Below are 25,824 nucleotides of genomic sequence, written 5' to 3'. Positions count from 1 at the left end.
TTAATTATATAATAAGCATTCATGATTAATTTTTATCCTGGAGCATGAACGCTCTCACCGCGTGGAATTAACTGGATGCCGCTTCATCGCGCAGTTTAGGTTTTGTTGCCTTGATGAGATCATAGAAACAGGATAAAGGAATCTTTCTATGTTGGACGCGTTTCTGTTGGGAGGAGCTGATGGAGTCATAAGGGACCAAGCAGGAATAGGGTTAGGGTTAGTTAGGGGGGTGGGTGCGGCGCTAAAGAGCCGCTGGTTGCAGACACCTGTTCAAGATGGACCGCAGTGGCGAGGCTGTCTATTACAATCATCAGTCTTTGGCATCTTCTCCAGGAATGTATGGTCCATTCCTCACAGTCATGTGTTCATGCATCCCATTCACTTCATTTATTGATCCCAAAGAGAAAATAATTGTTTTTTTTTTCATCCATTGTTATAGATGTTGATGCTGAAGACCCTCTGTTGGTGTCTAACAGTCTGATGAAGAGGATGCTCGCTGCTGTCCATCATCTTCTTCATCTGCAGAGGTTCTAGAGGAGTTCCCAGAACAGAGCCAGCCTTCTTTATCAGCTGCTTGAGCTTCTTTCAGTCATCAGCTCTGATGCTGTTACCCCAGCAGAGGATGGAGGCAGAGATCAGACTCTCCACAGCAGACTGATAGAAGATCTGCAGCATCTGAAGGACCTAAGCTTCCTCTAGAAGTCCAGTCTGATCTGTCCCTTTTTGCAGTTGTGTCTCCAGTCCAGGTTGTTGTCCAGGTGAACACCAAGGGATTTCTACTCCACCTCCACTTCTTCTCCCAGGATGTTAACAGGATTCAACTTGTTCCTGTTTCTTCTGAAATCTTCAATCATCTCCTTGCTTTGTTGACCTTCAGGATCAGATGATTGTTTCCACACCATGCCACAAAGCGCTTAAGCAGAGACCCATTCAGTCCATGCCTGCCGGCCTTTTTTTTTTTTTTTTCCCCTTTCAGGTCCTGCTCAGGATGGTTATTAAATCCTCTAGAAATCAGACCCAACTGGAAGGAGGGGATCTGACAGCCTGGTTTCTTGCTCATCCACACCACACTCTCAAAGGAAAGTCTCTGTCCTTTTTGTTCAGCAGAACGTTTTTTCTATCCCCTCCATCTCCATGGTTGGTTGTGTTTGGTGACGGTGTGTTCTCGTGGTCCAGCAGAGCAGATCAGGCTATAACGAGGAGTAGCTGATCCATTCTGGTCAGATTGATCAGTTACTCTTTGATAAGGTAACCTTCTAGGTATTTCTGGGTCTATGCTGAAAGTAAGACTTGATTAAAACAGGGAAGAGGGGTGTTCTGATCCACTTTGAGGAGCGCTGCATTTAATGGAACGTTCTGGCCTTAGACTTAAACTAAGACAAACTTTATTGTTATTTCTATTATCCAGCTTTCCGACATGGGACTTCTCCACCTTCAGGATCAGGCTGTTATCTCTGCTCCACCAGCTGCTCCACCTCCTCTCTGTCGTTGTCGTCTCTGATGAGGCCCACCACCGTGGCGTCGTCTGCAAACTTCACCATGTGATCGGTGGTGAACCTGGGGACGCAGTCGTGCGTCATCAGAGTGAACAGCAGGGGGCTCAGGACGCAGCCCTGAGGGGAGGGGCTTAGACTGATAACATCAGAGGTCCGACCCGGACTGACTGAGGTCTGTTGGTGAGGAAGTCTAGCAGCCGATAGCAGAGGGGTGTATTGAAGCCCAGCTGTTCCAGTTTGCCCATCAGATGCTGTGGGATGATGGTGCTGAAAGCTGAACTGAAGTCCAGGAACAGCATCCATCGTGGGTGTTCTTCTCCTCCAGGTGTGCCAGGCTCAGGTGGAGCGGTTCCGTCGGTAGGCGAACTGGAACGGGTGGAATGTTGGCGGCAGACTGGAGACGATGTGTTCTTTAACCAGCCTTTGGAAGCACTTCATCATGATGGGAGTCAGAGCGACAGGCCGCTAATCATTGATTATGGATTGGTCAAGCCAGGTGTTAAAGATGTCTCTGAGGACACCAGCCAGCTGATCTGCACACTCCTTATACATCTGCCCAGGTATGTTATCAGGCCCTGAGGCCTTGGTCTGGATCAACTCAATATAGTCTGCTGTACACAGCGAAGAATTAACGCAAAACAATTTTTATTGGACTCTGAAGCCAACAGGACTTCCAATGATGAAGGTCTGATGGAGACGGGTCAACATGACATCACTGACAAGCGTAACTGTTTTTGTGACAATCAGAGAAAAAAACTTTCTATTCCGTACCATTCTATTCTATTCTTTTCTATTCTATTCTTCAACAGCCCAGAGTAACGTCTGTTTAGCTACAGCAGGAATCAGCAGAAACCGGATCCTCTGCTAGATTTGGCTCCGCCCCCTGACAACGATCAGACCCACTGACTAACACCACTGTTACATTATTAGCATTTTATTCATGTTCGTCGATCCATATTTATAATCAGTGGATCACTTCTATATTAGTATTGTTGCAGTAGTTTCTGATGCAGCAGTTACAGTATTTGTGTCAGAGGATCCTGGAACCAATAAAACAACACAAGGTTGTGGTCGCGTAGTGTTACTCCCAGTGTTACCCTGGAGAGAAATATCAGCTGTGCTGCTGCCATCAACACCTTTGTTTCTAGATGTTGGAGCTTGGCCTGTTTTCCAGTGTAGTCCTGTTTCTCTGACTGTGACTAACTGGATGTGCTCTCTTCATCCTCTGACATGGGAGCTGGCTCGGAGCTCGTCTGCCTGGCTGTGTGTTTCCTGGACGGGGCCGCCTGTGGAGCTGGTGGACAGTTGCCTTTTGTATCTATGCTTCTTTTTCTATGTCTGCTTCTGTCTCCTTGAACCCCAGTGGGCCTCAGCAGATGGCCGCTCACACTGAGCCTGGTTCTGCTGGAGGTTTCTTCCTGTTCAAAGGGAGTTTTTCCTCTCCACTGTCGCTACAAGCATGCTTAGTGTGAGGGATTGCTGAAGAGTCAATGAGTCGATGCAATCAGCTGGTTTTCCTTAGATAGAAAACTTTGAATCAATCTGACTGGATGATCTGGTGAACTGGAAAGTGACCTGAGATGACATGATGTGAATTGGAGCTATAGAAATAAACTGAATAGAACTGAATTTAGATTCCTTTGTCTGTAGGATCCAGCAGAAAGATGGATTCCTTTTTGCTCATGGTAGATCTCACATGAAAGAAGAAAAAGAATAGATGAATTCAACTTTATTGTCATTAAACTGTCACTAAATCAAAGCAACAAAATGAACTCTCTGCATTTAACCCCTCCCCTTGGGGAGCTGTGGGCTGCCATTGTGTGGCACCCGGGGAGCAGTGTGGGGTTAAGGGTCTTTGCTCAGGGACCCAGAGTGGAGGCTGTGGGAGTGGGGCTCGAACTCAGAACCTCTGGGATCCAAGCGCAATACCCTAACCTAACTACTCCCCCAGACTTCCTCCACTTCCAGGAGCTGCCGGTGAAAGCTGCGATGCTCAACTGGTGAAGGGAAACCTGCTGGGCCTCTACTTGGCACAAAAAAACATCATTATGCTGGAGAGGAACCGGCTAAACAAAGAAATAAATAAAAACAGACAGATTAACCGTTTCATGGACACTATGGGCAGAAAGCTGCTACTAACGGCTCAGTCCTTCAACGTCAGGGTTTAAACCACAGGCAGGAGCTTTGAAAGCTGACGGTTTGGATTTAACAGTGGAAATATGAACAATACGCCCAAACATCCTTCCAGGGCTGGGCTCTGGCTGTTCAGGTCCTTTTTCCTCTCATTGGCAGCAGGCGGCTCCGTCCTGACATTAGCAGCTCACCTCCAGCTGAAATCCAATCTATTAGCACACAGAGCCGTTTTCCTGTTCAGGTGATTAAGCTTCTCTTTGAGGCACTCAGCAGCTTGCAGACACTCCTGCCCTCAGCGTTTAATTGGATCATTTAGGTGTCGGTCCAGCAGACCCGCATGAAAGGATGTGGACCAGACGGATAAAGAGTAGAGCAGAGGTAGAGAAGGACTCCTGCAGGAGGGAGTTTCTATAAATGAGTGTTTTAAAGGGAAGGTTTGCTGATGCTGCTCGTGGTCCAGACCTTTCCCGTGTGTCTCCAGTTACTAACATGGTGGACGGTTAAAGCAAAAATGCTTCTCTGAAGGATTTACAGGTAAAATCTGAACGGTGTGACAGGTAGGTGTAATCTGATGTCCCTGGTTATCTGTAGAACGTTCTGCGTCGCCTAAAAACAGCGTCAGGCTGTTGCATGCTTTCCTACTGCAGTCTCCGGACAGCTGGAAGATGAAGAGAAGCTGTCGTCCTTCAGAGGGACACAGAACCTGAACCAGGAGCAGCTGGTACCAGAATGGTCTAGTCAAAGTTCCTCCGCTCCATGAACACCCTGAACATCCAGATGACGATGCAGCTTGAAGAATTCTCCTAAACTCAGCAGCTCACATTCAGGCAGTCAGCCGGCTGCTTTCTTTGGAATCAGAACGACGCTTAACTTGGACTCGCACACCTTCAGAACATCAGATCTTAGCCCCGCCCCGCTGGCTTGGTCAGGCAGGTGCCTTCTATCGACATCCACTCCACACACATGATGATCCCGTTTCTTTTTCTGATCTGTTCTAACATGAACTGATGATTTTAGAGCTTTTAAAATCACCCATAAGAGAAAGTTCATTTGAATACCATAGAAATGAAGATCAGCCGGATCCTCAGGGTGTTTCAGGTCCCACATCCTTCATCTGACAGCTGTCTAATGAAGACGTATGAGAAGAGTCAGAGAAAACCTTCAACATGACGGGTCCTTTCAGCGGGACGCGTCACAGTGCCGTGCTGGAACAAAAGCTGATGGAGCTCATTAGGTCAGACCCAGTGCAAACAGAGGCGAGCAGAGACGTCAGGGAGGGGACGGAGAGATGCAGCTGATGTTCTGCTTATCGATCTGCTAGTGAAGGCTCCAGCAGCTCCACTGCTCTTATCAACATGACAAGGACGACTCCTCGCACTGCAATTTCTTTTCCAAATATTAACTCATTAATCAAAGCTGCCTTCCCAGATGGATTTTAATTTAGCTCAGAAAATGTCTTCCTGCAGCCCGACCCAACTCCCAAACACAACAAGATTGGATTTTTGTCCTTGCTTCGTCTCTGTCGCTCTCTCCTCCTCTACCGCCATGCATCTGAAGCTCGTAGAGAGCGGAGACAGCCAGAAGGTGATCAAGAACGATCACTGGACTCTCAGATAAAAGTCTGGGTTCTAATAATCTGCAGGATTTTAATCCTGGACAGAGTCCCTGTTACAACCAGCTGAAACCAGTCAGCCGACGGTGTGGCCAAGTCACGACGCCAGGCGACTGTGGGCCTGTTGGTTCATCTGATTTCTAAATCAGATCACTGTTTATCTGTTTTCTAAAGCTGTAAATGTGCTGTCACTGGGAATCCCCAGCAGCAGCTGCCTCAGGCCCGCTCGCCTCTTGGGGGTTTTCCCCTCCTGTTGGTGGCGGCTGGAAGTAGATGTTAGCGTTTTTCAGGTCTGTGCTACAAACTGCAGGCAGCAGGATAATAAAAGCCAACATATTCTGCCGGCAGGTTTCTACATTTGGAGTTAATCTAGGCGTTAATAAACTGTTTCAGAGGAGCGATCATAGCGCTCTGCATCAGCAGTGCTGCGTCTGACTCCCTGCCAGCTCCCAGATCAGCTTCTCTCATTGGTTGATGTGACGCGTCTGAAGTGCGTCACGTGCTTCGGTGCTCCAAAGCTCATGATGCGGTGCTTCAGCTGCTCTAGATGTTGCAGGAGCTTTTGCTGAGCCTTGATGTGCGTCAACCATTGACTTTGCATGTAAACCTGCTGCTTCTGCTGTTCACATCACATTTGGTATGAACGGAGTATTAGCTTGAATTTTTTTTTTAACCCAGTACCGCTGCAGCTACCAGATCTGCTCGGGTCCTGCTTCCCGCCAGAAACGTTACGCTACATGACTGGCTGAACGTTGCCACATGATGTAAAACATTGTGGTTGCCCTGACAACGACAATAACATCAAGCAGTGTCCGTGTGCCGAGTCGCGAGCATCTGTAGCATTAGCGTGTCTAATGACCGATAAAATTTTCCCTGAATTATAACAAAACTGCAAAAAATCGGTTTCTGGTGAACAAAGTAACTGTTAGACCATGATATAAAGAGCTGGGCAGCGCTAGCAGTAGCTAACAGGTTAGCCTCTTTTAGCTCGCTCAGTAAGCCACATTAAACTACACTGCTTTTAAATTTGTGTCAACAACAAAGGTTTGTTGAACATTCTACATTGAAAATTCTATAAGTAGAATATTTGTCTAAAATCTCTATGAAAGTAATTTTTAAGATGCTCCATAATAACAATAATAATAATAATAATAGCAAAGTTTTATTTTAAAATAGGTAATATATTTGTTGAGACTCCAAAAGAGATCTGATCCTTAAGAAATAGGTGCAAAAAAAATTTGTCGGAGTGGAGTTTCCATATCAGATGTCATGCGAAGGGGCGGGGCTACAGCGGCTCCACTGTGGTGTCCCCCAGATCTCCCCTCTGTGGTTGTTAAAGCAGCAGTGAGCTCTCTGCTCTGCTGGGCGCCGCCTTCTTTACCTCTATTCTTTAAATCCACTATGCCCAAGGAAACACTTTGACTGTCAGTAAAAAAGATCCGCAGCATGATGCTGCTACCACCATGCCCGACAGTTGGTGCAGTCTTCCCCATCAAAGCCCTATTTGTTACTATTTAAGGCAGAACTCTCAATGTTTACGATGTCAGAGTATAAATGATGCCAGATATAGAGTGATGATCAAACAGATGAAATGAAGCTCAGCAATCTTTAGGAAAGTAGCAACCATATGGCTGAATCGTCTGGCTGCCATTTATGAGCGGACAGTCTGCAAACAGCAGGGTAGGTGAGACTAGATGACACATTCCTGGGAAAGCTCTTCATTTGGGACTTTCTGTGTTTGTCACCATTTCACCGCAAAAGGACCCAACTTTTTTTTTACAGGAAAACCCCAACAGATTTACTGTCACCATCGGACACTTACGGCTTTCACTTGCTGTTTACGTCGCAACTTCCTGCAAGTTTAGGAAGTCTGTAATGTGAGATTTGGTACAAAGAAAAAGAGCCAATTAAAGGGTCATAAACGATTTCTGATTTTATGTCCCTGGTAGAGTTTGGTTATTTTTTATTTGCTCACTTCTCAGAAATAGATTGAAGGCTACCAGACTCCAGTGAGGCCAAGCTGGGATCTCTGTGATGACCACAGGCTGAAGCAGGAACCATGCTTCCTCTGATCTGCTGTTGGGGGGAAATGGTTCAGGAGCGACACTGAATCCGTACACAGAAGCAGTTAAATTCAACCTTTTCTGCCTTTCTTCTCCTTCATGCTGCCTGATTTTGCTTGCCCCCCCCACATACACACGGTTAAATGTGTGTTTGGGTGCGGGGAAAAAAGGAAGACCCCTCCCATTTAATCCTGGCTTCATTCAGTGGCGTATCAGCGCTGCAGCACTGAAAGTCACGGCTGATTGATGCTGCTGAGCAGAGCAGCTCATCAGATGTTTCTGCAACAATTAAAGAAATGCCGCATCTCTAAAATCACCTCTGCATTAAAATCTACATTATCTGTGCTTTGCTCCCATCAACGAACAGCTTCAAAGGTTACCAGCGGACGACTTGGAAATGTTCCAGCATCTAGCAAAGGAAGCAGACATCGAGCATCAGCCATCTTTGCTCGATGGTTGTCTGTTGCTAATGGTTACTAGAAAGGATTTTCTGCACAAAGACAGAGGGATTAATGTTATACTCTGTTCTATAACGGAGATAGAAATCCTCAGTGCTTCACTGAGGTCTGTTAAATGTGCAAACAGCAGATCATTTCATTTCCTCGCCAATGGTTGGTCAGTGCAGCTAAGCAACCGGAACAGGAAGTGTGAACGGCGAGTGTTGGCCTAGTGGGTTACAGCAGTGTGTATGTGCTCTGAGAAGGCAGCAAGTACCCGGATCAATCCCCATCGCCTGCCTTCTGGGTCCCTGAGCAGAGTCCCTTAATCCCCGGGCACCGCACAATGGCAGCCCACTGCTCCCCAAGAGGATGGGTTAAATGTAGAGCATACATTTCTCCAATGTGAGATGAATACAGTTCCATTATTATACTTAGGAGGGAGGAAGCCTCATGTCATGTCATGATGCCAGTTTCTGGGTCTTTCAGCAGAACAGACCTTCAAACTGCGAAGACGTCGTCACCCAGAAATCAGAGCGTTTCAAGCTGCCCGCTCCACACTGCTGCCATAAATAAACTGCAGTGAAATGAATTCAGGAGCCCATCTTCACAAACCAACGAACTGGTTCTGTCATTAGCATGCAGCGAGTCACATCTAGACCCGCGGCCACAGAATACGACCAGAATCCTGACTTACGCAATTCTCCTTTGAACCCAACCCTTTAAGTGCCACTATACATTGACTCAAATACTCTCATGTATGAATGTCTATAATGTGATAAACATCATGGCTGTTAGAACGAGGCTCTATATCAGCTAACGGTCTCACATCGAAACTTCAAAGCCCACAGGGTTTACCTGTCGCTCTCGTCCCAGGATATACAGGTCTGGTTGGTGGTGCCCTGGAAGAGAACAACAGAGGAACAGCTCCGTCACACAGAGACCAGGCAGCTGGACCTGCTGGAAGGGAAGACTTTACTCACGTTGTAAAGGTGGGAGAACTCGACCACGACGGGCGCAGAGAGGGAGGCGGGGGTGGGCTTGATGCTCACCGATAATACCTTGGAGTTCAGAACCGTGTTGTTTCTGCAAGACAGAAAAGCAAAGAGTGAATCCACTGGGATGAACCAGGGCTGCAGGTCACATGATCCTGAGAGAGGAGGAAACTCAATCATCAAACAGCTGGATGCTAACGAGGAGCTTTTCTGAAGCAGCTATGAGGAAACAGCCTGATCAGAATAAAAAGGCTGTTTGTAGGGCCGGTGGAAACACAAGTTAATACAAGTACTCCTAATTTGTGCACATTACCTATGTTTTTGATAAAAAAAATGCCATCAGAACACGTATAATATAAAGTGTGTCTCAGCCCCCCCCCTTCAGTGTCCACCATATTGGATCAGTCCATTTGTTGCACATGTTCAGAAAGGTCCAAACAGACAGCAGCAAACCATTTGAAAACAAACCATGCAAAGAGCAGTGTTGCCAACTTAGCGCTTTAGTCGCTATATTTAGCCACTTTTCAGACCCCTCTAGCACTTTGATTTCTAAAAAGCTCCTAGCGCCAAATCTAGAGACTTTTTTCTGCTACTGGAGACTTTGGAGACAACATCTAAAAGCAGCGAACTCTGCTCTCCAGAGCGAGTAGATTGGTAACCCCGCCTCCTGCTCTCCTCTATCTTGTCTGCTGTCATGATTCATGCAGCTATTATTTCATCCAAATGAAAAATGGAGAACAGATAAGCAGATCATGGCTTGTCTACAGTGAAAAGAAGGACTGGGTTATTTACTTTGGCCTTTTTGGAAACACAGGAAGGAGCAATCAGCTAAGTGAGCTTAGTGCTTGGAAAAAATCTTTCATTCCTTTAGAGAAAGCATGAAAAGTCAGCTGAGTACAAAACATAGAGAGGAAAACAAGAAGAAAAGGGACAAGAAGAGAGGGACACAACCTAGAACAGATAATGGATGTCTATTCTATTAACATTTCTCTATCTGGAGAATGGGGCTGTTTAATGTCTTCTCCATTCAGAGGGCCCCCTGCCTGTCTTTGCCTAGGGCCTCAAATTTCTTAAATCCACCCCTGGCGGAGAAGCAGGATGCCTCAGAGTTTCTGCTGGACGACTTTGCAGACTAACCTTCTTCTTCATGCTTATCCTGCGTTTGGTGTTTTCTGATTTTTGCTTTATTTTCCATATTTGCAGATAAGTTAATGATGTAATCTAAGGTTTAAATCATGCATTAGATAAAGATATAATTTGTTTATTTCATAGGACTTTATTTATTCATACTCATGAGTTTCATATAGATTTTGACCACAGGGTTGTAAAAATCTCCACTCGGTATCTCCTGACCCCCCCTTGGGGTTCCGCCCCTCACTTTGGGAACAACTGAACGAACAGAGAAATGGAAATAGAACAGCTTGAAGAGAGAGACACCATCTAACTGCCGTCAGGAAAACATTGACTGATGTTTATATGAATGGGGGACAAAAAAAAACGTTTTAATTCAATACTTTGTCCATTTTCTAATAAAAGCGTCATGTGTTCCACAGATGGATGTTTTAGATACGATGTGTTGTTACAAAAACAAAAAAAAACCACATTGATCCAAAACATCAGTTTCGGTGAATTTGACCTTTTTTTTAAATAGCAAATAAAAATAAATCAAAAAAATGTCCTGAAAGACTCTCCTAAAGGTTAGACGTCTGCTTTATATTTCACTTTATTTCCTCACTGAGCTCATTTACTGCTTTTACTTTGTTTGTATTTTATTGTTTGTATTTAAATGAGATCAGTTCTGTTTTCTGGTCTGTTAAACTGTTTACAGATGAAGGGTTGGATAACCAGCCTGTAAAATAGTGTTTAAAGCAGGAAATGAAAAGTAGATAAATGAGTTTAGAAGAAGTTTAGATGAGAAACAACAATTGTATTATTTAAATTTTTCGCAAAACCAGAGAAGTCCACTGGCAGACCGTTTCCTCTCCACCTTAAAAATCACCTTTTAAATCTGGATAATTTGTTAAATTAAAATTAAACATAGTATTATTAATAACTTTATCAAAACACTTAACGTATCAGGCTGAATAAAATGTTAAACTTTGGCAAAAGAAAGTAGAGAAGCGCGAGCTTTGGTGGCGCAGTGGTTAGTGCACATAACCTATATACGGAGGGTTCGAATTCGATCTGTGGCCCTTTGTCGCATGTCTTTCCCCCTCTCTCATTACCCATTTCCTGTCATCCTACTGTCTGAAAAAATTCTGCAAAAGTTCAGAAATCTGGACCCACTGACCGGCCTCAGAACCACAGGAGCTGACTGGACCCACAGGGAGCTGACTGGACCCACTGACCCACCTCAGAACCACAGGGAGCTGACTGGACCCACTGACCCACCTCAGAACCACAGGGAGCTGACTGGACCCACAGGGAGCTGACTGGACCCGCAGGGAGCTGACTGGACCCACTGACCCACCTCAGAACCACAGGGAGCTGACTGGACCCACTGACCCACCTCAGAACCACAGGAGCTGACTGGACCCACAGGGAGCTGACTGGACCCACTGACCCACCTCAGAACCACAGGGAGCTGACTGGACCCACTGACCCACCTCAGAACCACAGGGAGCTGACTGGACCCACTGACCCACCTCAGAACCACAGGGAGCTGACTGGACCCGCAGGGAGCTGACTGGACCCGCAGGGAGCTGACTGGACCCACTGACCCACCTCAGAACCACAGGGAGCTGACTGGACCCACTGACCCACCTCAGAACCACAGGAGCTGACTGGACCCACAGGGAGCTGACTGGACCCACTGACCCACCTCAGAACCACAGGGAGCTGACTGGACCCACTGACCCACCTCAGAACCACAGGGAACTGACTGGACCCACAGGGAGCTGACTGGACCCACAGTTATCTCACTGTGGGTCCAGGAGATTCATTCATTTCCATGTTTGGGAAAACTGATTCTTTTTCCCCAAAAACATCTGAATTGCATAAACCTGTTTGAATTTAGATGCATTTGTTCTTCTTCACTTAGTATTCATTGCAATTTCTGCTTTCATATGATCGATCAATCATGTGGAAAAAGACAATCAGGAAAAGGAAGCCTGGACACCCAGACATCCCAACATGGCCGCTTCCTGCTCGCTCGCATCAACGCGGTGTCCTCCGCTTTCAGAAGCTCAATCAGTCACCTTAAACATTTGTGTCATCCAGTCTGTTGCTTCAGACTCATCTCATTTTTCCTGAGAGGTGCACTAAATGCAGAACAGGAGGAATGAAAACACAAAGATGGGAGACAGCATGAGGCGGAGAAACGTCAGGAAGTGCAGCCATCAGAAGATTAGCAGCTGAATACGGAGGATGAGGAGGATGGCATCATCTCCTACAGCATATGTTAGCAGAACATTATGTGCTTTTAACACATTACCATAATGGACGCCAGTTCCTGGTCTGTTAGGGCGGCTTTTACCTGTTACCTGCAGCAGCAATCCCCTTTAAATGGAACTCAGAGCTGTTCAACTTCTGCTCTTTTTTTTCTTTGCTAAAAGTCACAGCAGCAGGAAAATAAAATGTTGATAAAACAGCAGTTTGTCATGTTGAGATGTAGAATAACCCTCTCAGCGTTTGCCTTTCAGACCCTGTAGTTGTGTAGAAATGAATGAGATTTTCCTGTGGAGGAAAATGCTTAAAAAAAGCATTTAAAATTTACATCAATGGATTCCATTATGATATAAATGAACCTACCTTACCAGACTCATCATTCTTGATCATTTGTATTGTTTTCTTTGTAATCATTTAATTACTATAATGTTTATTTTTATTTTCTTTAATACTCAGCTTTATTTTATTTTTATTTTTTTTTCTATACCACTGCGATTTCTCTGTTTCTATTTCACTTTTTTATGCAGAGCACTTTCAACATTTTGCTTTCAATAAACTCTAAATGTCTCACAATCAGGATGAACCAAAAAAAAGGAGAATATTTTCTGATAAAGCTTTGAAAATCAAAGCTTTGAAATCAAAGCTTTGATTAAATAATTTGTTACATGATTGAGCAACAAAGTTCTTAAAAGCTCATAGCTATATTAAGGTAACTGGTAACTGCAAAAAACGATGAGCCACTGGGGTTAGAGGTCATGAAAATAGAAATGTTAATTCTATTGCTAATGCAAAAAAAAAAATTAATGGAATAAAAAAAATAGCCATTTCTTACTGGAACAATGCAAAATATTTAGCTCCCTAAATCTATCTAAAAAACAACGTAATATTTAGATAGAATATATGCATAAGAGAGATGGGGTTGGAGGGATGGGTTTTTTTCTTATCAATTAATCATTTCCTTTTCCTTCAGTCTTACCTCTGCAGAGACAAAATACTGCCCAGGTTTCTGTAGAGAACCACACCGGTCACAAAGGTCGACGAGTCGTCTGTATCTGTTCGGGAGAAGCAGAAGGAAGGACACAGTGAGCGGGCCGGTCCGGTTCTGATGGAGCGCTAGGCTACTATTTGATAAAACATGAAGAAAAACTCCTCAGACTGAATGACTTTAACAGACTTTCAGTTCATTCATGAGTGATTTATTTTGGAGGATAATGTTTCACAATAACTGAAGAGAATATTGACCAATCACGTTCCAGAAACATTTCCTGACTTCTTTTTTCCCAATATGGTTCACCAGTGACCAAAACACAAGAGCAAGAAAACTCCTCTAACTAGCAGTCAATTAATATTAGCATCAAGAGCTGCGTGTGCAAAAAGTTCAGTTTCATGAAAGCTTAAAAACAATCTTCTGAAGGTCCCTGAGTTACTTATCCAGCCATTTATTCCAGAAGCTCGACCTCAGAATCCAACATTGTTTTTGGAGAGAATGATACTTACAGGTCAACAAATTCTAGACCTTTTTACAATTTTATAGAAAGTAAAACAAGATGTAAAAAGTTTCACAGGTTGGAAAACTTCTTATAGTTTCCTAACAGAGCACTTCGCTCTCAATCTGCAGGTTTACTAGTGGTTCCTAGAATTTCTAAAAGTAGAATGGGAGGCAGATCTTTTAGTCATCAGGCTCCTCTCCTGTGGAACCAACTACCAGTTTTAGTCCGTGAGGCAGACACCCTGTCTACTTTTAAGGCTAGGCTTAAAACTTTCCTTTTTGATAAAGCTTATAGTTAGGGTGGCTCAGGTTATCCTGAGCTATCTCTATAGTTCTGCTGCTATAGGCTTAGACTGCTGGAGGACATAGGGACCCCTTTTTCATCATTCTGCTTCATTCTATCTCTATTCTCCCACTCTGCAGAATCTGTTAGTTCAATCTCTAACGTTCTGCTCTCTCTGCTTTTTCTCATAGTAGCTTCATCTGGTCTGTTCCTGTTTGGCTGTGACTCCATCCTGGAGAGAAACATCAGCTGTGCTGCTGCCATCAACACCTTTGTTTATAGATGATAGAGTTGGGCCTGGTTTTTTAGTGTTTAGTCCTGTTTCTCTTCTATAGCTATGGGCTCAACTTTTACTGGGACTAACTGGATGTTCTCTTTTTCATTTGATTAGCTGTTTCTTTCCCAGGCAAAGCCAACTGTGGAGCTAGTTTACTGTTACCTTTTTTAACATAGAATGTTTTTATAGATCAGTGCTTCTATGTTCATTTTCTATGTCTGCTTCTGTCTCCTTGAACCCCAGTGGGCCTCAGCAGATGGCCGCTCACACTGAGCCTGGTTCTGCTGGAGGTTTCTTCCTGTTCAAAGGGAGTTTTTCCTCTCCACTGTCGCTACAAGCATGCTTAGTGTGAGGGATTGCTGAAGAGTCAATGAGTCGATGCAATCAGCTGGTTTTCCTTAGATAGAAAACTTTGAATCAATCTGACTGGATGATCTGGATCTATAAAGTGACCTGAGATGACATGATGTGAATTGGAGCTATAGAAATAAACTGTATAGAATTGAATTACCGTGGCTTAATGTCTGTCAGAACCGTACCTGTGGTCACTGACCAATGATAGCATATGGAATGTTAGAGACAACAGGAAGCTGCCACAGACAGGATCACCATTAGCCCCGCCCACTGACTAACACGCCCAAAGTTGATTGTAAAGTAGATATCTCGGCCCAAACTATAGATCCATGAAGGCTAGAGTCAAAGCAAAACAGGAAGAACCATCGGCCTGTCTTCCTCAGAGTGAAGCAGCCAATCAGATGTCAGCGTGTCTTAAAAAGCCGGCTTAATCCCGCCTACTGAGTTTGATGTGTGAAGTTGACAGTTTCCATGATGTCATGAAAACTACACAGAGTCAGCATAATGAAGTAAATAAATAAACTGAGAGATACAGGATGAAACGATAATCAGTATATCTAACCGGAAATGGTCTCCTTTAATCTTACATTTTATAATTTAATAGCAGATATAATTATTTGATTATGCTTAAAATTAATTCACTGTACTCTACTGTTTAAAGTTAAGTTTATTTCATGGTAGAGTAACATGTATTTATTTTTATAATATCTTCAGACATTTACTTTCTTCTATCATCTCCTTTAAGCCTCCATAGCAGATCGGCTGCTGGAAAAGAGAGAAAACATTTTGGTTCTCTGAGAGTCAAGGTTCATCTCTAACTACTGTTAAAGGGACACTATGCAACATTTTTCAGTTAATTAATGTGTTCCATAACGTTATGGATGATTAAATGAGTCATTTCAGGTTGAACAAAGGTATTCTCGGCCGCCCTGGTGGTCTGTGGGGGAAATACTGCACTTGCAACTGCAGGAGCACCGACCCGCACCCACAGGCTCAGAAGTCTCGTGAGAGTCAGTCTTGCTTTACGGCGAGAACTGCTACACCCCCCAGTTAAAAGCAGTCTCGTTGCTAGCACAGTGGCAATCTTTGTGCAGTAATGCTACATTCACGCAGCAAAATGGCGTCTGCTGCTTCATTTTTGCTGCTTGTACCAGTTAGTTCTGACGCGCGGCTGAAGCAGCTTTGCTGCTCTGGCTGCGCGGTGCAAAAGTGTGTCTGACGCGCGTTGGGCGGAGCTTCACTATCCTTTCTCTGCCTTGCAGCTATATTTGCTGTGATCAGTGGGAATAAAGTAGTTTTAATATGTGTTTAAGTGAGAAAATACACCTGAAAACGTAATCAGTGCAGTCAGTTCATTCAGATTATTATCCTGCCTTCAATATTTTTTCTGTCGGAGCCGCTCAGACCCCCACATACCAGGGATGCGCCGACAGTATGGATCCCTTCATCAGCAGCGGTTCACCGCGGCAGCTGGTAGGTGTTTTTCATCTAAATAATCCAAACTGCATATTCTGCCGGCAGATTTCTGCATTTTAAGTTAATTTAGGCGTCAATAAACTGTTTAAGAGGAGTGATCATCAGCGCTGTGTCTCTCTCCCTGCGTTAAACGCGCCCGATGCGCTGCTTCAGCTGCTCAGACGTGCTGCGCCTGGTGCTCAAAACGCGCCGCTGGACCTTTTGCTGCGCCTTGACGCGCGTCAACCATTGACTTTGCATGTAAACTCGCTGCTTCTGTCGCGCCAGCTACGTCCAGTGTGAACGCAGCATTAGTCATTCGCTGCTAAGCTCAAAACAACCGCGCCTGGCTTGACGGAGAAACCAGGAGAACAGCTGAGCATATTTACGACAGTGCACTTTTACTTTCGCCCTCTGGGGGGAGCCTCGCTGGGAAATCAACACCGGTTGCATAGTGTACCTTTAAACAGCGACGGATGATTTATTGCTTTGCTATTTCTACAATGTAGATCTTATAAGAACTGATTTGCAGTGGGTAGCACTGCTGCCTTGCAGCAAGAAGGTTCTGGGTTCGATTCCCGGCCCGGGGTCTTTCTTCACAGAGTTTGCATGTTCTCCCTGAGCATGCATTGGTTCTCTCCAGGTACTCCAGCTTCCTCCCACAGTCCAGAAACATGACTGTTAGGTTAATTGGCTTCTCTAAATTCACCTTAGGTGTGTGAATGGTTGTTTGTCCTGTTTGTCTCTGTGTTTCCCTGAGATGCACTGGAGACCTGTCCAGGATGGACCCCGCCTCTCTCCTGTAGACAGCTGGAGGTAGGCACCAGCACCCCTCACCACCCCAGCAAGGATAAAGCTAATGGTAAATGGATGGATGGAGGAATCAATTAATTAATTTTAATGTTATAATAACAACATAATTGGAGCCTCCAGTTTTTTCTGCATTTCTTTTGAATTTTTCCAGCATCCATCTGATCCCAGCACACTGAGAACAAAGTTAGGAAAGACTCTGTCTTTGTGACTACAAGCTACTGAGCATGAAGTGGATGCATCACATCTTTGGACCTTATCCCTGGTCATTGAGGCCAACCCGGTTCAGAAACCTGCTCCAGTGGCCTCCGGTCAAAGCCAGGCTTCCTGCTGCAGCTCCACACTGAAAGTCGGCCTCAGCTCATAAATCCATCCGTTTCAGAGCAGTTTGGGAGGAGATTTGTCAAAACTTGACAACCGGACTCGGCAGAGGCACACTCTGGGCTGAAACAGGATGCAACCCCACAGCATGCCATAGAAAGCACATCTCCATCTACTGGGCCATCTGAAGACGTCCAAGTCTTCTGCTCCAGCAAACATGGCAGCCTGAGAGCGCGCAGCAGTGTGGCGCGCAGAGAAGACAGGCGCTCCCAGGCAGCAGCTGAGCTCTCATGGGCATCACGGGGGAACCAGGCTGGCTGTGTGGGAGTGGGATGAAGTATTATGTGTCCTGCTCATGCATGCTTTGGCCGCCACTTTCAATATGCTCAGCCAGATTGACTGTTCCCAACATGAAAACTGTCTGCAGGGATTAAACCATCAGTTCTAAGTTTGTCTGCAAGACGGAAACAAAAAGAAATGAAAATTCACTTATTCAGCTCAGATAGAAACAGTGAGCAGGGAAAGGAACCAATGTTTGAGTCTGATAATAAAATGTCTGTGGCTGTGGGCTTAACCTGCAGGATGTTTCCTTCATTAAAAGCAGCAAAAACAAACACCTCCAGATCTACCTGTGCCATCTCTAAGGCCCCTCCCACCCGCAGCTTCAACTGTAGGGCACTGAATCAGAAACACCTGCATGTTGACCATGACCTGCAGACCGTCCTCCTCTGAAACAGCTTATTAACGCCTAAATTAACCTGACTCCGCCAGATGGATTTGCTCCGCATATCCATCTGGAAACCTTCCGTTGAAGTAATTTTGGGAAGGGGCGAAAATACTGGTTAGCTGATTGGCCTATGTTGGTGATAGACGGGCCAAATAAACCAATCAGATCAACGAAGCATATGACGTACTAACAGAGCGACGACGAAGAGGAGCCAATTGATAGATCAAACTCTTGCTGAAACCAGTCGGGAGAAGAGCAAAAACATCTTTTCCTCTGAGAAAAGCCTCCAGAGCAGTGTTTTGCTCTTCTTTCAGTGAAGAAATACTCTGTAATTCCGATAAAACGTGCTCGATAGCCACGCTAACGCTAGTTTCATCGGCTGAAGCCGCCATGAGTTTTCAGTTTCATGTTGTTTCATGTTTTTCTTTGTTTCCTAGTTTTATTGGTTTAATTCCTATTTCGTTGTGTTTTTGGATGTGTTCTTAAGCTTTTCTTATTTTTTGCCCTCTGTTGCCTCTCTCTTGTGTTGGTGTCCTTTTCCTTTGCTCCTGTTCACACCTGCTCCCAATCAGCTATATATATATAAATTCAGGCGTTGATGGGTTCCCTCTGAAAGCCTTGGCACCAGAAGCAACACCCACCGCTGGATTTAAGGTATTTATCAACTTCCTGTTTCTGATGCAGCAGATGAAGGATTTTTTCTTTGCTCTACCTGAGCTGTAATTGGCTGCGGGAAGCTTTTTTTAAAACAACAATTTTGTTGGGTTTTTTCTACTCTAAACTGTCTGAGTTTCTTTATGCTTCTGTTCTTATTGAAAAACTACATTTTAATCATATTTAATCAGCTTACAGCAGATGTTTGCTATATTAATGTTCCTGTTATGCAATTTATAGATAATCATCAAATCATTTCAACAGAGATGAAACCATAACCCCATGTTTTCATTAAAACGATTAGAGGATCATGTTTGATTTGATTTATTGACTTATTTCCTTTTTGGACCCAGCCCCCCCCCATATCAGTTTTCCATATGGAGGTGTAATCCCTCCTCTCTCCATCAGAGTGCAGTATCATGTTTTACCCTTTACTCCACATTAACTCTGCCTTCCTCCATGAGTTCTCAGTTTTTGATTCTTCTAAAACTGCTCAGATGAGGCACCAAAGCCCTTCTGAACCGTCTAAACAAGTGTGACCCATATCTATTATGGGATGGTTGATGGAGGGGGGTGCTCCCCTCAGACGGGGAGGAAATTACCTTTAATTGCACCTGATTTAATCCAGTTCACTCCTGATTAGGGTTGAGGGGCTCATTGGTATCCTGCTTGTTTTAAATGGCCTCAGCTTTTAAATAAACCCCCCCCCAAAGAAAGGACAGAACCAGGGTGGGGGTTCTAATGGACCGAACATGGTGGATCTAAGGAAAGAAGGCAGGGCGGTCTGAGCTCAACTGCAGTTAAAGGAAAAACAACGAAAGCAACTCATTAGCGAGGGGGATTAGTAATTCATCCACACGTAGGGTTACATTTTGTACCAGTGAGGGGAGGCTGGTTGGTTTTATGGCTCCGTTTAAAATATTTACCACTGGGGTTTTAGAGAGGAGAGTAATTAAAGTCACTGAGTGTCTAATTACTTTCCATGGACAGATTTATTTCCCAACCAGAGGTGGTCACTGTCGGCGTCAGGGTCCCTCTGCATGTTTAGCTCCTGAAGAACGCCTGCTTTCAAAGAACACCAGGAACGGAGAAATAGGATAAAGACATTCTAAAAAAGTAAAAAAATAATAATAATAATTCACTGGACTTACAGGAATATATGAACAGGCGACATATTCTGTTCCCCTGTAAAAGGGTTGAGGTTACAGCGGAGCAGAAGACCTCCCCTATTCACCCAGGCCAACTATTCCCCCTTTCAGAGAGATGGACAGGTATGGGGCATCGCAGGCTAACAAAAGTTGATGGATGAAACCTCCAACAGTCGGTTCCTTCTCTTACAGTTCTGAGCATCCATAAGCGTCCCGTTCTGGATCACACCGACTTCAACTTCCCCATGAAGGGCTGGAGGGGAATGGTGGACTGGGCCCCTTCGTCCGTTTCTATTTGCATGTTTTCTAAATCTAAACTCTAAAAGTCTAAATCAAGGCTTTGTTGGGCTAATGTATAAAACCTGGAACTCAACATTATTTCTGACATTTTGAATTGAAAAAGCTTCCTGGGTGGAAGAGAAACGTCTCTAAACGTGGAAAACAAAGTCCAGTGGATTGATTTTTAACATTTTTGGAATGACTTTGACCTGGATGACTTACAATCTTCACCAGCAAGATAAAGAAATGCTTCGCCTGACTAAAGTCTGCTGTAAACATTCCATTTTATCTTCCGTTGAAACTCGCTTCACATTTGGTTAATTTATCTTTATTGAGGCTGCGCTACAGAGCGAGACAGGCCGCTTAGTTTGGTTCAACTCTGGTTGTTCTGTTTCTTAAAGCCGTTTTTTCCGCTCAATCAATATCATGATTTATCCCCAGATTAGAGGTCAGGACCCCAGTAGAACTGCAACTGGACCAATGAATCCTCTGAATGAAAAGAGGCGGACGGAGGAGCCTGAAGGTCTCCCACCTCAACTATGTTTTCATCTCTGAGTCCCGCGCTGAAATCTCAGCTCACCTGGAAACCTTCCAGGCAGACTTAAAATCTGATACAGAAATCCTAACGGCCCCCATTGACCGCTATGGTGTCCATCCATCCATCCATCCATCCATCCATCCATCCATCCATCCATCCATCCATCCATCCATCCATCCATCCATCCATCCATCCATCCATTTTCTAACACACTTAATCCCAAGTGGGGTCACTAGGGGAACCAATCAATTCAAGACTCATTGACTCTTCAGCAGGGATGGGAAGTAACGAAGTACAAATACTTTGTTACTGTACTCAAGTAGATTTTTCTGATATTTTTACTTTACTTTACTACTTTTTTTATGGCGACTTTTTACTTCTACTCCTTACATTTTTACACAAATATCTGTTCTTTCTACTCCTTACATTTTAAAAAATTGGCTCGTTACTTTAGTTTGAATCATTTCAATGGAGTTACCGTTATTATTTTTCACGTCATCAATACCAAATTCAATCTAATTGGATGGGAATCTACGTTGCATTTGACGCACCGCTACAAGATGAATCGACAGATTCGGCGGTATTCATTGGCGGCAAATCATTGCAGCTTGGTGGCGGTGGCGTTAGCATAGTAGCATGGACGACGAGATGATTGAAAATGAACACAACGGAGATCTAGTCCTATTGGCAGACATCCATTTAAAATGTAGGCAACGGCATGAAAAAAGTGGTTTCTACTTTTACTTTTATACTTTAAGTAAATTTACAAGCCTGTACTTTGTTACTTTTACTTGAGTAAAGAAGTTTAATCAGTACTTCCACTTTTACCAGAGTATTTTTTAACACAAGTATCTGTACTTTTACTCAAGTACAGAAAGTGAGTACTTTGCCATCTCTGCTCTTCAGCAATCCCTCACACTAAGCATGCTTGTAGCAACAGTGGAGAGGAAAAACTCCCTTTGAACAGGAAGAAACCTCCAGCAGAACCAGGCTCAGTGTGAGCGGCCATCTGCTGAGGCCCACTGGGGTTCAAGGAGACAGAAGCAGACATAGAAAAAGAAGCATAGATACAAAAGGCAACTGTCAACCAGCTCCACAGGCGGCCCTGTCCAGGAAACACACAGCCAGGCAGACGAGCTCCGAGCCAGCTCCCATGTTAGAGGATGAAGAGAATTAAAGGAGGGGAACCATATATTTCAGCTTACTGAAATAATCGTTTGTTGGTTGTTGAGAGGAATAAACACAGTTAAAGACCCGCAGGTGATTTAATTTCTTTCCATGTTATGGAGGGGGACAGATTATTTCAGGCAGCTGAATCATCCATTCTCGCCTCTCCTCCTCCCATATCTTTGGGAAATAAAGAGCAACTGTTTCCAATTTCTCTAAAATTGATGTGTGATATGTTATACTAGAAATGTCCTTAATCCAGTAATATTTCAAATTTTACATTAGAAGGGGATTAACCAGAAATTCTAATGTGTGTTCCCTGCTATCAGCCAGTTTCCATCCTCTTATATCAGCAATGAAAAGTTAAAACTACACTACGTGTTGGAAATCTGTTTGGTGACTGACGTTTATTTCTGTCAGGCTGAAGGGACGGAAGTTGGAGAAACACCGATTCTCTTGGCGTTTAAAAAAACAACACAAAACAGCTTAAGAAGACCTTGTTAATTTATTTATGTTACAAATTTGTAAAAAGAGCAACCGATTAAACGGAATGTTACAAAGTTGACATGATTATATGAGCTGTTTTCACTGAAAAATGATCAGGAGCGCCTTGGAAATGGTCAGATCCGCCTCTCTGGCTGCAATGAGCGCTCCCGACACAGGGGGAACAGATTTTCACAGGGAAACAGAATTTCGTACAACACCGGCATCATTCAGTTTGCTTTTCAGAGACCTCAAGCTGATGTGTACACCATGTAAACATGACATCAGGATTACAGCGTACGAGTCCAAATCATTAAAATAATGTATGCACTGCTGCAGCATATCTGGTTCTTCCGTCTGTTCTGTACCATTTAAAAACTGAAGTGTTTCAGATTTTGTATTGTTGGTTTGCACTTCCAGGCCACCGTACATTTCCCTCCATGGTTACATGTTTTAAATCGACACATTCAATTCAGTTTAATTAAGCTTATCTCCATGGCTCCAATTCACATCAAAGTCAGCTCAGGTCACTTTAGGCCGGGCATACGCTGGGTGATTTTTTTCAATTGTCACACGCAGCTACAGCTCACACTGTCCACGAAACTGCATGATGTTTGTTCTCACACTGTGCGACCCGACGCCAGGTGGGACTCCGCTCCGCAGTGAGATGGCGCTACTCGGACTCGTCTATCCAGAAGCCAAACGACTAGAAGAGGAACATGAAGCTCACTAGAGTGAAACGCGCTGCCTTGGATATTTGGGCAATTTAGTGCTGAAAGCCCTAAAAAGAAAAGGAGACGACGTATTTGGACAAAGACATGGCTGAGCTAACGTGGCTACTACGGTCTGTCAGTTTGACAGAAAGAACTCCATTTCACTCATTGCCCCCCCGCCATGATGAGAGAAAGAAGAAGAAGAAGAATCCTTGTTTGCCACGACCACCTTATGACGGCCGACTGAATTTAAAACATGTTTGATTTTCTCCCGACCTTAAGATTCCTGATGGGGAGGTGGTCGCCCCTCGTTACCCCCTCATTACCCCCTGTTCACTACACCATGCACCATCAGGATGAAAGTCAACCTGATTGGAGAATACTTGCAAGACAGGAAATTTGTCCCGAAAAGGGCAAAAAAATCATACAGTTTATTCCCGGCTTTATAGACGTAATTCAACTAGATCATCCAGTCAGATTGGTTCAATGTTTTCTATCTAAGGGAAACCAGCTGATTAAATGTATTATCTCGTCTGTGAGCAGGAATGAAACCTTTAGACGGGATCAGAAATAAAAACAGTTTTTGTTGCAGCTGCTGAACAGCGGGGAACGTAGGATCCTGCTCTTCTCCTGCATCTTCTGTTTGCAACATTAAACCCCAGCGTGTCTGTGTGCTGATCTAAGCAGGGGGCGCTGCTCTGCAGATTAATGGCTGTAAACACTGTTTCAGAAACTATCTAACGGGGTCTGATGAACACACACAAACACACGTTTCAGTTCTCAGACGCTGGTGGCACTGGTCTGGAACCAGTCTCTGAGTAGACTGGATGTTTGGGAGCTCCTACCTGCCGTTCCTGTGGACAGGATGTTCTTGGGGATGCTGACTCGGTCCTCAGAGTTGCGGGCCCAGTCCACCATCCCCCTCCAGCCCTTCATGGGGAAGTTGAAGTCGGTGTGATCCAGAACGGGACGCTTATGGATGCTCAGAACTGTAAGAGAAGGAACCGAGTGTTGGAGGCATTTGCAGTTAAAAGAGGGTTTCACCTTGGAGAGAAATAAGAGCTGCTGTTCCTCTTCCTGCCACAGAACCAGGTGAAAATAATTATTTTACTCATCATAGAAGTGACACATTTAATCTAGAGCATATTATTAGACACCAGCAAAACATTTGCTCAGTAGATGGACGTCTGAGAAGCGGCTGCAGCAGATGAGGAATCAGAAAACCTTTTTTAAATTGGGATGAGCAGCAGCTTCCCTGCATGCTGGATTTTAAACGTTATTTCTTCTCTGCTTCAGCTGTTTCTAAAGAAGTCACACTAACCCCTCCTCAGAGAGAGGACAGGCTGTGGGGGGGACAGGAAGCCACCATCAGTCAGATCTCCTACAGGCTGGATTCCTCAGTGAGATAAAAACCAGCAGCAATAAAACCACAAACATCATGAAAATGATCTCAGATTTATTGACTTTCAGCATCTAGTTTATCTGGTCATCCACCTTCAGTTAGAGTTCAATCTGAATCCTGGACTGACTTTGAGGCTCACACAGAGCGGAACTTTCTGAAGGACTAATATTAACAATCTCTGCTTTTTCCTTCCCTATCTGCTCATCTCCTTTAGCCAAAGCTAACAGAGGTTGAGCGCAGCTAACTGTATTCAGAGCGTTTTGAGTCGGGGTTTTTTTCCTCTCTTCCACTGCTCCTGAGTCCCGCCTCTCGGTCTGACATCATCAGATCTTTGCTTTGAGACATAATATTATTGGGGTCACATTTCACTGACGTACAGAGTAGCTAAATGGTTGGAGGAGACACACAGCAGCACTCAGTGAATATTAACCAGCAGCTACCTGGAGCGCCCCCATCCTTAGAGCGCCTCCACCCTTAGAGCGCCTCCACCCTTAGAGCGCCTCCATCCTTAGAGCGCCCCCATCCTTAGAGCGCCCCCATCCTTAGAGCGCCCCCATCCTTAGAGCGCCTCCACCCTTAGAGCGCCTCCACCCTTAGAGCGCCTCCACCCTTAGAGCACGTCCATCCTTAGAGCGCCTCCACCCTTAGAGCGCCTCCACCCTTAGAGCGCCTCCACCCTTAGAGCGCCTCCACCCTTAGAGCGCCTCCACCCTTAGAGCGCCTCCACCCTTAGAGCACGTCCATCCTTAGAGCGCCTCCACCCTTAGAGCGCCTCCACCCTTAGAGCGCCTCCACCCTTAGAGCACGTCCATCCTTAGAGCGCCCCCATCCTTAGAGCGCCTCCACCCTTAGAGCGCCTCCACCCTTAGAGCGCCTCCACCCTTAGAGCGCCTCCACCCTTAGAGCGCCCCCATCCTTAGAGCGCCTCCACCCTTAGAGCGCCTCCACCCTTAGAGCGCCTCCACCCTTAGAGCACGTCCATCCTTAGAGCGCCTCCACCCTTAGAGCGCCTCCACCCTTAGAGCGCCTCCACCCTTAGAGCACGTCCATCCTTAGAGCGCCCCCATCCTTAGAGCGCCTCCACCCTTAGAGCGCCTCCACCCTTAGAGCGCCTCCACCCTTAGAGCGCCTCCACCCTTAGAGCACGTCCATCCTTAGAGCGCCTCCACCCTTAGAGCGCCTCCACCCTTAGAGCGCCTCCACCCTTAGAGCACGTCCACCCTTAGAGCGCCTCTCCACCCTTAGAGCGCCTCCACCCTTAGAGCGCCTCCACCCTTAGAGCGCCTCCACCCTTAGAGCACGTCCACCCTTAGAGCACGTCCACCCTTAGAGCGCCTCCACCCTTAGAGCGCCTCCACCCTTAGAGCGCCTCCACCCTTAGAGCGCCTCCACCCTTAGAGCGCCTCCACCCTTAGAGCGCCTCCACCCTTAGAGCGCCTCCACCCTTAGAGTGCCTCCACCCTTAGAGCGCCTCCACCCTTAGAGCACATCCACCCTTAGAGCGCCTCCACCCTTAGAGCGCCTCCACCCTTAGAGCGCCTCCACCCTTAGAGCGCCTCCACCCTTAGAGCACATCCACCCTTAGAGCGCCTCCACCCTTA

At 45.2% G+C, this 25,824-nt stretch overlaps 1 protein-coding gene across 10 annotated transcripts in view; it reads right to left on the bottom strand.

Moving 5' to 3' along the window:
• The window catches only part of adgrb1a (adhesion G protein-coupled receptor B1a), a 214,979-nt gene that overhangs the window by 68,244 nt on the left and 120,911 nt on the right, over positions 1–25,824 (bottom strand). For all 10 annotated transcript variants that reach the window (XM_038288397.1, XM_038288401.1, XM_038288398.1 and 7 more), the window contains 4 exons: positions 23,667–23,810; positions 13,100–13,175; positions 8,725–8,827; positions 8,600–8,643 (listed from right to left, as the gene is read on the bottom strand). In XM_038288397.1, coding sequence (XP_038144325.1) covers positions 8,600–8,643; positions 8,725–8,827; positions 13,100–13,175; positions 23,667–23,810 — 367 coding nt within the window. The remainder of the gene's footprint in view (positions 1–8,599; positions 8,644–8,724; positions 8,828–13,099; positions 13,176–23,666; positions 23,811–25,824) is intronic.

The sequence above is a fragment of the Cyprinodon tularosa genome, unplaced genomic scaffold, assembly GCF_016077235.1.
Source record: "Cyprinodon tularosa strain WSP-4 unplaced genomic scaffold, ASM1607723v1 ctg254, whole genome shotgun sequence".
NCBI lineage: Eukaryota > Metazoa > Chordata > Actinopteri > Cyprinodontiformes > Cyprinodontidae > Cyprinodon > Cyprinodon tularosa.
Note: the sequence above shows the minus strand (reverse complement) of the source record. Positions and strands in the feature narration are given on the sequence as shown.